The sequence below is a fragment of the Gasterosteus aculeatus genome, chromosome 3, assembly GCF_964276395.1.
Source record: "Gasterosteus aculeatus chromosome 3, fGasAcu3.hap1.1, whole genome shotgun sequence".
NCBI classification, from domain to species: domain Eukaryota; kingdom Metazoa; phylum Chordata; class Actinopteri; order Perciformes; family Gasterosteidae; genus Gasterosteus; species Gasterosteus aculeatus.
The window spans coordinates 7,865,070-7,880,073 of NC_135690.1; the positions used below are offsets into that span (position 1 = coordinate 7,865,070).

The 15,004-nt window shown below is 45.2% G+C and overlaps 1 protein-coding gene across 3 annotated transcripts in view; it reads left to right on the forward strand.

The window, feature by feature from the left end:
- Positions 1-15,004, forward strand: part of ece2a (endothelin converting enzyme 2a) — a 44,088-nt gene that overhangs the window by 18,721 nt on the left and 10,363 nt on the right. For all 3 annotated transcript variants that reach the window (XM_040170338.2, XM_040170339.2, XM_040170340.2), the window contains exon 3: positions 5,416-5,699. In XM_040170338.2, the coding sequence (XP_040026272.1) occupies positions 5,416-5,699 (284 nt within the window). The remainder of the gene's footprint in view (positions 1-5,415; positions 5,700-15,004) is intronic.

The following is a 15,004-nucleotide window of genomic DNA, read 5'->3' on the forward strand; positions in this document are numbered from 1 at the left end:
GTTTGAGAGTGTTGGCAGATCACAGTACAGGTGATGGGGGATTAACTCCACATTAAAGGGAGCAGAGATAATTATTCCTGTGAACCTGATTGCACACAAACACACACACACACACACATGCGCGTTTCCACACTTTCTCTGTGCTGCAACACAGTGAGTGGCATTAGATTTAAACACTGTCAGTCAAAGCGAACAAACTGTACAGTCTGTGGTTACACAACAACATGCACATCATTTCTTGCTAGAATAGCTCGACAGAAATATAAATATTGGTACCTCTGCATCCGACTCAGTCGGGCTGTAATGAATGTCAAGGGGAGCCAGAGGGGGAAGCTGTTGACAGACCCGGCTGCTAACACAACTGTGCAGGCACGCCGTCCTATAGCAGCTTCTCCAGGTCTCTTAACTCATGCTGGTATAGTTTATCCTGACAGGCTGCAACTATATGAATGTTTCCACTGCAGTGATAAGATCCAAAATATGTTAAGAGAGAGAGAGAGACATTTTGATGCTTTTCCTACGAAGCCTTTTAAGACTTGAGGTCTCTTGCAGACGTTGTGAGCCCTTTAATGCAAACATTGCACACGTCTGCATTTCTGCCCACTTTTCCTGAAGAGATTGCCCACAATTCACAGCGGTGTGACTTGAACATGACTGTTTGTTGGGCTGTTCATCCCAATATCTGTTTTATTATTATCTGGATTGTACTTCAACACAGTTACTATTTGGGGTGATACTAGATCTTATAAAAGTGTGGAGCCACTTCATTGGGATGGAAACAGCTGCTGCTGTAGCTTCATGGTGCCATTTTCTATTATGAGATTGAGTGATAATGTTTTGTTGTTGTTTGGGTCAGTCACAGGTGACAACATCATCCTTTTCCAAGGAGCCGACCTACAGTGACACACCTGACTCTTGCTGTCTGTGTGTGTCTGTGTGTGTGTGTCCACTAGTTGTTCAGTTACACAGCGAGATCAGATTGCATCATTTGGGCTCTCCACCGCACTCTGTCCATCTGTCTCTCCGTCTTTCTTTCACTCCCAGTTCTTAGTCACCCCGGTAGCTCTCATCTCGCACACTTTGTCTGCCCGCTGCACAGTCATCATCAGCTTATTCTTTATTTTTTTCTTGTTTTTTGCCCTGTCGTTCAACCTTGCTGAGGAAGACAGTGCTTAAAAGAGTGTTTTTCTTTGAGCAGACGGGGACGTTTAAAGCGTTACGGCTTTCAATGCTCCAAAATGTCCAAAAAGTGCAGCAAATCCTTAATTCTTAGCAGCATGTACACTTCTGCAGGGAAAGAAATGATGCTTAGGTAATATAAAGGAGGTGGTTAGCTTTCAATAACTGTTAGTTCATGCTAAAATAATAGCAAAGATAACTCTCCTCTCCTCTCCTTGCCATTTATTAAGCCCTCATTCCTCGTGCCTGCTGGTGTTTCTGGATGTGAGAGCAGCTTCAGGCTCATTGCCACAGCACAGAGCCATATTCATACAATGGAGTCCTTCCAAAATCCTCCATCCCATCACACACGCAGGCTCGCACTGCAGCAAACCGTCCCACTGTCACGAGCACACATTTAATTATTCAGTCACTAATTATCTCGTACACCCGGTTACGTAACCACGGTATCTTTTGTGAGGTGAGGCGAGAAGAGGCTCGTAAGGAGAACTCTGCTGATGCAACTTCTCTGCAGCGTCTGAAACTGTTGGAATAAAAAATATCTAGTTTAGATCCAAAGATGAGATCAACTTTGATTGATTTTTTATTTTCTTTAAATATCCTTTCATCACTGTAGAGGATTGCTGGCAGTTGATGTGTGAATCTATTTTTGTTAACCCCACTTTTTTCTTCAATTTACAGTATGTTCTTTAGTTTTATACCTGTGTGTCCCCTCTCTCCTCACAACAAGCCGTGAGGCTGTTTCTATTTCTAAATACTTTGGTCTGGTGGTTGTGTGACACGTTTGTTGGTTTTGTATACTAATATCTTAGTAAAGCCTTACACCACGTTCGCTGCCTACAGTCGCATGGAGCCACGTGATTACTGTTGACATACGTTGGCATTACAGCGGTTGCGTCTGAACCCTCGTGGAGCGTCATTGTGGTCATCGGTTAACTCCGGGCTAGCCCGGGGACTGCATGCTGTGCGGGGGGGGGGCATCACCATTCTCACCACGGTCCCCGTCCTTAACGTGTCTGAACACGGGATGTGACTTTGTGCGCCGCGTGCCTCCGACATCATGGAGTTTCCATGCTGCGCGCTTCTCATCCCAGAGATAGCAGCTTTGATATTTCACACCGCTCGCTCGCTCGCAGGGGTTCCCCACCCACCGCCCCTCCTGACCATAGATGGCCTCTGGAGAGAGTTCATCTGATTGTCCAAAGGTCAAATCTCCAATGGTTCATGCTGCGTGAAGGTCAAGGAGCGTGACTGTAAACTAATGCAATTACTATACAGGAAGCTGACGTGTTTTGCTTTGCCTGCTGTTTTCCAAACATTGCCACATTTCTGAACGAAGCACCAATGTTAAAAGTTGATAGTCTCCTGGAGCAGTACTTTCTAGGTGGAAAACTAGCTTATGCAAACTTTTGATGCAATTATAAAAGTCCACTTCTGGGTTTACGTTTACCAGGCGGCTGGAACACAATGCGATACGCCTGTGTGCTACAAACGAGGTTAAGCACCCACATAGACAGCCAGCTTGATGTTTATTCTAGCAAAGTGTTGAATCAGGTTATTCCTCACGGAAAATTCCAGAAACGCCAGCGGGTGTCTGTTGATCTTTTAAAACATTTTGATCATAGAAGTTTGCTTTGCAAATCATTTCTGTTTTCAGAAAGCTGGAGCTTTGTAAGTCAACTGTGAACGGGCAGCAGAGGAATGCTGCGTTACTTTAGTGGCTTACATCTGGGGCTTCCCTTCCTGTGAGATAGAAGGTCTGTCAGATCAATCTTGCAACGTCATACCATTGTTGGAACGAGCATCTGTGGGTCTGCAGGAAGGAGCCACTTCCATGTTCGGCCAACGTTCCCTCTCTGCACCAGCAGCTGGTTTTTGTCTTCTCTCGTTTGTGAAGAATTTCCCTTATGAATGGGCGCAAACGCAAACAGTTGAACTGTCACAGCAGATGATTGATGTTCACCACCATTTATTTTTGCCTATTTGTCATGAGCGGAATGATACTTCATAAGACCAGTACTTAAACTTTCCATTGCACACACACACAGCCAGCAGAACGGAGTGACATGACACCTCTAACTTTAGTCTCCTTCTGTGCCGCTCTGGATAATCCAGTTAGGATGCGCTACCAGGACGTCTCTCTGTCCCGCCTTCAGCTGCGTGAAGAACAGACTCCGGCTCTAGTTTTTCCTGGACTCCAAACCCAGAATGAAATATTATCAGATTGTTGCGCGTGCACTGCAGGATCTCCCCCCGTAAACAAGCACACATTTACACAACGGCAGCACATCCCGTGTGCGTTTGTGTGCAGGCTGATAGCGTGAGTGTGTTTTTGTGTTAGTCCGACGTCGCGGTGGGGCGGAGGGGGGGCACCGGCTGATGACACCACCCACAGTAAGAGTAGTGTGCTTGATGACAGCCTGGCAACTATAATTGTCGTGACAACCCAGAGGAATGAGCCGTCGTGTGACTTCTTCCTCAAAACTGGGGGCAATGGAAAAATAAAGCACTTACTCACACAGCAGACACACACACACACACACACACAGCAGACACACACAGCTCTGCCAGCGAGGGGAACCCTTCAGAAACATGTCTGGCATGCTGGGGGATTTGAGAGGGGGAGCACAGGAGGGATTTGAAACAGACAACAGGCCCTCATCGCCTCCCTTCTGAACCACCGTCCGTGTTTCCATTCCACCCTTTCGAATGTCCTTCCAGGAGGGACATGAAGAGTGGGGACATGTGAGAGGAAAATGATCTTCTGTTTGCCTACAAACCACGTCTTGTCTGTCCGCCCGCCTTTCGCTCTTTCGATATGTAGTTTCCAAAGCTGTTGCTTGTTTCTGGGGTACGTAAAGTAAAACACCGGTACACCAAATAGTGAGCTGTTGATTCCGTGTAATTGGACCCTGAGACGTTCTCTCCTCACCCGTCCGTCCATAAGGAAAGCCAGATCTGGGTGTGACACGCAGCGCTGAGATATCTTCTCTCTTGTTTTGGAACGTCCAGGGATAGCCATCACGGGTTCGCCAGCGCTCTGACGTCTACAGCGCACATTCCCACACACACACACACACACACACACACACAGCAGACACACTCTATCACTTGTCCAGTGTATTTGGAACATGCTTCTCTTGCTTTGCAATGTTCTAATTCGTCTGCTGCTGGTGTCTCGTTTTCACTTTAGTTCTGCGTTTATGGTTATTCGTGCATGTCTGATAGACATATATCTCCTTATTTATATATATACATATATATATATATATATCCTTATATATCTCATTACAAGACAATAACATACAAGTATTGAATTAAATGTGTGTGTTAGGCTGTCTTTCTCCTTCTCACATACACACAGACAGACACACCTACACGTGCGCAGCAATAATTAGCTGGAGCAGTTAGGTGATAACAAGCGCCAGCCACACGTTTCCAGCAGAGGTGCCGGTGCCAACGTGTTGCCGGAAATCACAGCTCCTCCCCCTCACATCACGCTCCACACCTTCCCGGGAGCACGGCCTCAAGCACACGCACACACAGACTGGCATTAGCACCAGATATCAAGTGCATTTCCTCGACCAACAAACGTGAAGTTGGAAGTGAATATGTGCATTAAGACTGAATGTGTTCTCCATGTTCTCCTCCTTGGCATGTCTCTTCCCTTCCTCCTCCTCCTCTTCCTCCAAACAAACTGTGAGTCATCTGATCCAAAGGGTGAGATGCAGCATTCAGGTGAATATTTTCGTCTTGCGGTGGTACATGAGGCAATCTTTTTGCATTTCCTTTGTCCTCTTTCATCCCCCTCCTTGGCTTTAGTCCTTCTGCGGGTGACAAGCTGCAAGTAGAGACCTTGTTGCCTGTGAGAGTTTTTGTGCCGTCTGAGGTCATGTCAGAACATGCTTCTTCCCCCCTGAGTGCACCTTGTATGAGTGCCCACATGGTCCTCTTCCATCTCCGCTTGCACGTCACAATTCTCATTATAAACGGCAGCTTGGTCGAATGGAGACTGTGTTTGTGCGTTTGTGTATCATCAATCGCAGGAGGTGGTTTCAGTCATAACGACCTTTTAATCACACGTTGTTGCAGAATCGATCACGCCACTATTTACTAAAAACATGTTGTTGAGTCATCAGGGACATGTGGACGTCAGTCTCTGTTCTTCCTCTCCTGTTGTCCCCGACCTTCTGTCTCAGGTTCACCTTTTCTTCCCTCTTGTTTCTTCCCCTTCAGGTTGTGGAAACAGCAGTATGAGCGGGGACATGTACAACGCCGGCTACCACGGCATCACCAACATAGACTACTCCTCCGTGTGCATCGGTACGATGAGCGACAGGTACAGCGACTGCGTGGGGATGACCTGGCATCAGATGGACGTGCGCCGTCTCTCCTTCCCCGACGCGTCCTTTGACGTCATCATAGAGAAGGCCACGCTGGATGCCATCATGGTGGAGGAGAAGACTCCTTGGGAGGTGTCTCCCCAAGCTGATGGTTTCATTCACCAAGCACTCACAGAGGTACGGTTACGTTTCTGTGAATTATGACAAGGGTTTGATATTTGTTGAATTGAGATTTCAAGCTTTATTGGAAATCCTTGGCAGCATTTCATTAATGCTTACACATTAAAAAAACAAGTTTAATTATGGCAGTGATGTAAGCAGATGAACCTTTCATCTGTGGGGTTTAATGTTAAAAGTTGGGCCTCACAGATCAGCTGGCTCGGAGTATTTAGCAGCACCTGATAAAGTCTGAGAATCAATTATACAAAACAAGCAAAACATATTGAATAAAGAGGCCCGGGTCTTCAGCAAGCCTCTCCCATGTTCATGCCTCGGTTTTGGATGGGGCGGATGGGATGGTTGTAGTTCTCATACGCAGTTGAAGGGATAATCTGGATGAAAAACAAATCCTTAGCTCTTATCAAGTCGGATACACTAACTCCCATTGTTTGTTTAACTTCCATGCAAGTGGGAGGATGTTTTTTCTTTTGGAAGACCAACATAGATCATCCCGAGGAGAACGGCTTCTTGCACTATACTATGTTTTGTCCCTTTTTTACTCCAATGATGATTCGAACGCTCTGCTGCCGTGGGAGTTTATCTGTAAATTACCTCTCCTTGACAGTGAAATCGGTAACAGCGGCACCACGTTTCCACTCCATCTCCACAGCCCATCAATTGACTTACGCGAAGTCCATCGCCTTTCTGCAGCACTAAACACCACGTTCAATGCGACAATGACAATGTTTTGGCCATTAGCCATGCTCGACCTTGACACGCTGAGGCAGGAGAACGCTGCTATCAACTGAAGTAGGTGACTGCCGAGCTCTGAGTGTGGAATAATTACTCGTGATGTACTCACTGCCACATTCGGAGCACTGCCAAATGAGTTGTAATCCAAAGTTTAGTTTGTAATTACCGGTGTAGTGTAGGCTCAACACACAGAACGAATATATAATTACAGTACATACATTAGTGGGGAAGGTCAGGGTGTGTGAATCGTTCTAATGGAGGCAGTCAGCGAGGACAAAGTGCAAACTATGTTAATGGGAAAGAAATACAGGCCTGTTTACCTGATATCCTTTAGATGTCCATAAATGGAAACATTGTGGTGCATTTCGTTTGAAAATGTGTCTGTTAGTATTGGCTGACCGTTTTTTGCTGCGATGTTGTGTATTAGTGCCATAAACTGCTGCATGTGAGCTCATGTTCTGTGAGCGTAACCGGGGAGTCATGGACTGAGCTGCATGTGAGCCAAGATGTTAAAGATGAAGTCTGCCCGTAGTAAAGGGCACATACACAGAAATGCACAAAGGAGTAGACGGTGTGCTGGGTGTTTTGCTCTAACAGAAGGAAGTATTAACGGACGACCGGTGAGCACAGATGGGAGGATCTGACATCCCCTCAAAAGAAGTGGCGCCGAACTCAAGCAGCCGCCGTGCTTGAAAGTCATTACAGAGTCGAGCTGCTTCTGAGTCATCATCACCTGCTTCCCTTCACACCATCTCTTCTTCTCATGTATTTCTCTCACTCTGTTTTTCCCTCATTTCCACTTATGCTTCAGTCGCCTGCTGTAAGCTCATGGCTGCGTGGAGATGGTAAAGTGTGTGGTTGTGGTGCATCCTGTTTCTGCTGCACTGCGAGTGTTGTTCATCTTCGTGTGTGCAAATACCGAGGAGAGAGTGTGATCACAGAGAAGTTGATAGCACTCTACACTGGTGTATTTTTGCCTTATAGCACATAAGGTTACTGCAGTCACGTCGATGTGTGTGCAATATGCAGAAATGTAGGAGGCGACCTCAGAGCCCACTTTCATTTCTTGCAAAAAAAACAAAAACAATTCTTAGAACGAGAGACCGAAAAAGGCAGGAAAAGAGAAAAGGGTGAGAAGGAAAAAAAGAACCCACAATTATGTTATAAAGATTTTAAGATCCAAAGTATCTGTTTGGTTGCAAGAAATCAGAATCCTCCACACTACAAATGATTATTCAGACTCAATTCAGTTCTTCCTAAAATCAAAATGGGAAATTGTAGATCCACAACGCCTTTCTATCGTGGGTTCTATCGGGTTCTCTTCCTCCCTTTGGATACTCCAGACCCATGACAAACGGGATGTGCAAGAAGGTGCCCCCCTGTCAGAATCCGTTATCTGGAGATCCTGCCTGTACTCTGTGAAACCTTGTCATGCCTGAAAAAGGGATGCAGAAGTTCCGCGGCCCTACTTGGATGAGGTCACGTGCAGTTCAACGGCAGGTGTTTGTGAGGCCCGTTGAGAGTTGCCATAGTTTAAGTGTGAGACGAGTTAGAATGCTAAGCAATCCTCTAATGTATCGGAAAACACGGCACCCACCGACCCGTCATGGTCGGGAGGCTGATGTGATGACAGCGTCGTTGGCTGGTGAGAAACATTGACATTGATTGGTTGGACCTGGCTCCTGCCGAGGAGAGTTCTCCGACGCTCGCTCCATTACCGGGAAGCTTGGCTGTCTGCCGGAGAGACGCGCCCCCCCCCCCCTCCCCCCGGGGAAGATTTGTATTAGGCCACAACCACACACGTAGCATTACAGTCATAACGCACACGTACACACACACACGCAAACACACACAGCTCAAGTCTTATTTTTCAGACTTTCTGAAGCATTTTCCGGTAATGCTCACATAACATTTGACACTCATGTATTCCTGTGTGTGTGTGTGTGTGTGTGTGTGTGTGTGTGTATTTCCATCTCGATGCTGTATGAACCTTTTGTTCCAGGATAAAGTGGATTACACCAATCCACTTTATTGTCTCCATCCCTCTTTCTCTTTTCTCTCACTGTGTTCTGCCTCACCCCCCTCCATGTCCCTGTAAAATACAAAGATGGAATAGAGAATGCAAAATATAGTTTCATTTGTAGGCTCGACTTAAAACCCTTCACATTATCAACATTCAGTACCATCTGGATTTATGAAATGCTGCCATTTCTATATACCAGACATACGTATACATTTTGGGGTCCACTTTGCTGGCAGTTAAAAAAAACTTTTCAATCTTGAACCAAAACCGTGTACAAACCCCACGGCGTTTTGTGTTGCCTGGGCACTCGCCAATGGTCTGTTTGCAAAAAAAAGAAAGCGAATGGGCCCGGCGTTGGGGTGCCAGCCCCGTCCTCGTCAGCCAGGAGTGGAATTTTTCTGGTGGCGCGCGTGTGAAAAGATGTGGCGATGAAAGCCGCGTCGTGAAGGTGCGTTTGTCAACGCTGGCGGAGCCTTTGCTCCCCCGTGGCGCTCGGCCGCACTGCATCTTCCGTGTGTCCTTACGCGTTGTTTTTGTGCGTTGTGTGTCAGGGGACGCGCGCTGGTGAGGGGAGGCCTGCCGGCTCTGAAGAGATTTTCACGCAGCTCAGGCATAATTCTCTGCACGCGCTCAGTCACACGCGCACACACACACACACACACATACACATACACACACACACTCGCCACTGACGTTGGCAGATCGCCGGCCCCACGAGCACAAACACACACCGACACAACCATCTGAACAACACACGCACACCACTCGATATACGTATTTAGCACCTGCTATAGTAAGTGTATATTAAAATCCCAGTTTATTAACTATTTCAGCCAAGCGGCTGCTTTTTTGTGATTCCCCTGTTTTTAAAGCATATTGTTCAATGTTTGAGAGACAAACACAGACACATGTGTGGTCTATGAGATTCAAACCATAAAACAGTTTTCCCACCCTTTGATCAGATTGTCTACACATTCCTCTTGTCCTCCGTCTCCGGTTTAATTCAAAGCCCTCTCTGTACTTTTCACCTCCTGCTCGCGCTTTCTATCTGTGAACACGTTTCTTTTTAATCCAGCGTTAAGGTTTGTCCCAGCTGTGAATAGGGAAGCCCCGGGAGCCAGACACAATCCCTCTGTTCCCCATCGCGCACACACTCTCCCTCCCTCATACTCACGCACACAACGACTGTTTCAAGTCTACAGTCTGCACAGATTTAACGTGTCCTCTACTGTGCTGACATGGCAGATGCAACTGTATTAAACCTGAGTCATTGCTAAATCCTATGAAGGGGATTGCGTGCTTGAGTGCACAGATCTCATGCATTAATACGTACTTGATGCATTGAGGAAGCCACACACACATTATTGGTTATGTGACGTTGCAGGTGGTAGAATTACTTTGGAAAACATTGTGTGACCTGATTGTTGTGCCTCTTTCCACAGGTCATACTCTGCAATCAAATCTGTGCACAGGACAAAGATTACAATCTATAAGAAGTGCTCTTATAGACATGATGGTTCATGTTAGCACATCACTGCGGGCGCATGTCTAAAGAGTAGGAGAACTAAACCCCGAACACACGCTGCAGTACAATCACAATGACAAAAGTGAGGAAAAGGGCAGAGAACGATGGTTGAATATGTTTGACGTTAAACTAAAGGCATTATTTTGCTTCATTAACTAATATTTTCCGCATACAACAAGTAAAGAAAACACATGATACAGAACATACCGCCGCCACTACAGGGAAGCCGTCCAGGTAAACATGGGACATGTGCAAAAACACACAGACTCACACAGAACGTCCTTCCCAGCTCACCGTTGCCTAGACAACTGGTATCGACTACAGAGCACTGTTCCTATGGAAACGATAGGTGCCTAAAGGAGGAAGATCATTAATTGGAATAAGGGAATATAGGAGAGAGGGATGATGAAGATAGAGACGAGAGAACGGGGACAGGAAAAGAGATGGACGGCAGGATAATGAAGGAGAAGGTGCAGCTCAGCCGAGCTCACACTTGAAAATAGATCATTACCGGGCTGTATTGGTGTAATTGTACTGTCCGTTTATCGTTCTGATATGGTATTGTGCATTTGTTTGTTCATCCAGGTGACACACGTTAAGCACAACCTGATAGGGAGGGGGAAATCCACTTTATAACAAAGGTGTGGAAAACCCTTGTATGCCACAGTGAAGGGAATTGGAGTGCACTGCTTGAAGAAGGCTAGTCGAAGCAAATCTCCCAGGAGTGTGTGTGTGTGTGTGTGTGTGTGTGTGTGTGTGACTGCGCACGCTGGGATGTTTTTATATTCCTGAGCTTATTATACCACAGCCTTGTTAGTCAGTCCGTGTACTGAAGTGGTTCCCTACCTCTTCTGTCAAATTTACCTCCATTACCCTGTCAGATGAGTTCAGCCATCCCCACACAGCATTTCATAGATGTTTGCTTTTCCACTGGATTTTTATTTTACACTATTAACAATATAAAAGTTGATATTGTCACAAACTGTTACACCTCAGTTTTAGTGTGGATTTAATAAACAGCAGACTGTCTTTATTAGAGGTGCTGGTGCTAGGACTTTCCTCTTGGCATTTTTTTTATCCTCTTGTTTTTCATTTCTGTACTGTATACTACTGAAATGTTATCATTCCTTATTCTCGGATCTATTAAAAACAATGGCACTCGTACTGAAGAAGTGCACAACGCAGTGCGATCCCAGAGAGCCAAACTCAAGTCCCCCCGCATCTCTGTCTCCATCCTAACTGGGCTGTTAAGCAAACCCATCGTATCACTCATATGGTCTTCCTTGGCTGGATCTTCTTCGATAGAACTCTTCCTCTCCCTCTCTGCCTCCATCTGTATCTCTCCTCTTTTGTTCTTCGATCACAAAGTGTTTAGAATGCAGGAGAATCGATACAGACACTTTTCTCCCATTAAGGCCTTTCATAGTCAGGGAGGTGGGAGGAAAAGGAGGCTTGACGGAAATGCTTTGTGTTGACGGTTTCATCCTCCTGTTTAGGAGGTTGGGTTGGTTTTTGCATTGATTCCACTTGATGCCCCGTCATGATCATGATAATGCTCCTCTAGTTAAACATCATGCAGCACGTCTTTCTGTTTCACATGAGTCACACTGCATGTGTGGATCTCTAGAAACAGGAATACTAGAGCCATTATTCTGCTTGCACGAGAAAGCAACTGTTTGTTTCTGCGCATGCGTGTGTGTGTGTGTGAGGGTTTGTGGGCAGACAAGACGCAGCCAACTGTGAAAACGTCCGTTCTCCAAACAGCAAGTCCCGTGCTGCCTTCCCACTTTTCCCTTCTCTCCTTACCTCGCACTGTCCACTGGCGATCTTCTGTCCGCCCCACAGCGGAAACACACAGAGGATTTGTGAGAAACACTTTTATTATTTGCTGCCGCACAGCGCGACGCTGCTTCCATCTCAAGTGACAAACATTGCCTCCTCATTTTTGGGCTAATTGAACCGAACAGACAACTGCTGTAACAGCATTTGCTACTTAAAGTGTGTGTGTCTTGAGTGTTTGATGCGGAGAAAGATCACCGATTTGGACTCCCGAAGCTCGACCCTCTCGCCAGAAATAGATTTCTTTCCTGCAGGTACAAACAGATCATTCAACACCCAGTTGTCAGCTGCGGAGTCCTTTTAGGCGCAGCTTTGGAGAAAGCTCCTGCAGGCTCTGATCACTTTGTAACATTTTTTTACTGAGTTCGTATTGTTTTCCTCAACATGGGTAAAGGTGCTAAATTTCATATTTAGAAATGATTTCTTATTGTGATGATACGAAGGAGTAATGTCTAACTGAAAGTTGCTTTTGCTCTTGTGTGTGCTGTTATCAGCTGTTCTCCTTGTTGCATGATTTTAGTTGCATGCTAGTGCATGTGAGCATCCACCCACTGGCGAGCCACTGCACTGCTCTCATACCACCGGTTACAAATGACTATCTATATATACACTTATAAAAAGTGCATTCAATCTCTTACCTCCTCATTTTTACCTGTGATTATTTACTAATTTGATTAAACCAAATCCACAATATTTCTAAAGACACACACAGACATGCATACAGCTACTTGCATGGATGCACATCAAAACGTCATGTATGTTTCGGCGTGGAGACAATAAAGATGTAACTCAGTGCCATCCAGTGACACCCCTTCAGATTTGTATCTGCACAGAAAAGATTTTGGCTGCGTGGCGCCGCACTAAACCGCTTCTTGACAACCTCTAGATAATTATACATTTATTTAGCCGACACCTCCCACGCTGAAGTATGCGTGACTACCTGACTGGGAATTTTGCATCTGCAACACGCAGCCAGCAGCTGTCGACAGGCTTTTTGGCAGATCACTGCACACACAATATCTTGTATCTTGAACAAATGTCATGCTGGTTTATGTTTGTTAACAGAACAGAAGCGATGGAAATCTTTATATATAAAGTCCAAGAAATACCTTAATGTCTGCTATTACTCTGGTGTAAATTACTACTAGTACTTGGACTTTAAACATAAAATTGCACATTTTTAACGACTTTATTGTATTTCGAAGGCGTCATTAACTCTACAAATGAGTTCATATAGAGTCTCCTTTGGCAGATGGCTGAATTATGTTTGAACTTCATACAATTATTCCGGCTTTGTGTCTTTGTCATTCAGGACAAGAATATTTTGCTTATATTTCTCTTAAATATTTTGCCACTATTGACTGTTAATGCAGACAAGTTTGAACTCACGCGGCCCAGAAATCACAAACCTGAATCACCAACAACATCGCTCACATTTCACCAAAGAAATTTACAAATTGACTTTGTGTATCAATCAAGGTTTTATTCAAAGGGATAGTTTTAAGTCTCATTGGACTGAAGTCGGGTTATGTAATGCTCCCTATCAGTTAATTAAATCGCCTCGTTTAGTTTCGTCAGACTGAAGTCATTGCAAACCTTTTATCCAGTGGCCCAAAGAATCAGAAATGCCGCAGGCAGCATCCGAGCCCAGTTGGCCTCATCTCTCTCCCTCTCTTGCTTTGACCATCACATGTTCTCTCTGCTCGTCTCTCCTTCTTTCTCCCCGTGTAACTCTGTCCTTTAATAAAGGGACGTTGTGATATAAAACGTGTATTACCAGTATAGTGAAATGTGCATCTTAATTGTAAAGTCGTGTTGGGACATTTCATCAAAAAGTATAAAATCAGATAACGGAGCCAAACTGTAAATGTTTTAGCTGTGGGATATTTTGGTACTTTCGTTCTTAATATTGTTTGGCTTTTAGATCTGGTTCCCACTTGGCAAAGTCCTCGGATTTGTTGTTGTTGTGATGCTAAAAATTCTCCTTCAGATCTCACTGTTCTTTGTTATTTGCGAAGCAATTATAAAACACATTCAGCTAGCAGGCTTCTCATTTTCAATCACAGCCTTTTCCCGTTAAAGTTCCTGATCCCAAACTAGATATTTAGTCTTGCACATAACTTCCCGTACAATTTTCCTAATTCTTATTTAGAATTAGTTACGATACCACTAAATACAGGAGTGTTAAACAATATATTCAAATTACTTTAGATTCAATACTGGATTATCTTTGTGTATGGAGTGTGTGTGTGTGTGTGTGTGTGTATCCATCTGCCCACTGGTGCTCCCTGCCAGTTGCTGCCCATATTGTCTGCCACCAACTGAAGTACACAACATGCTCCAAGGCTCTCTATGCCGGTGCCGAGTTAAATGCTGACTCAGCAGGTTGCAGTCCAACTCCAGCCAGGGAGAGATCAGGGAGCGTGAAGAAGAGGAGGAGGAGGAGGAGGAGGAGGGGTGGTGAGTGCGCAAGAAGACGCTGATGAAATGCAGTCCAAAGGCTCGTCGGTCTGTCGTTTCTGGGAAACTGACATCTGCAAATTTGCTGAGCACCTCTTACTTGTTATTTCCTCTTGAGCGAAAAAAGATAAAGTGTCTGTCGTTCCCCTCGTTACTCATATTATTTGTGATTGAGTCTGTTTGTGTTTGTTACAATGGCCGTTATCTTGAAAAGGTGATTAATATAACTTCCTGCAGTGGGTATCACGCATGCAGTCACTCATTCTTTTTATTCCTTCTGTTGACTGAAGCCTCCTATAAAGCACTAGACCTGGAACGCTTAGTACATAAACAAAGCCTCGCCTATCGTAGCATCTCGTATATAAACAACCAGTAGGGTTCAAAATGTCGTCCTCAAAAATGAAGCTAGTCCTGAGAAGATAAGAGGAGCCGAATATAGACACAGAGAGGAGAGTGTAACTCTGCGTTGTCTGTGAGGCCAGTTATCAGCCATCAGCCGTCACCGGGGTTCTGTTCTGTTTGCTGTACAAGGGCGAGTGACGTGAATGTAAACGAGGCTGCTCCCTTCATTCTCTAACGCTGAATCAGGTTCACTATCGCATGAATCATAAATCAACCAGCCGGCCTGCTGAAGAGATGTGTAGTTACAGTGAATTGTGGAGTTCTGGTGACCAGCGCGTTGTTTTCACATTTGAGCGCCGCCACTTTCTACTTACTTTCAAT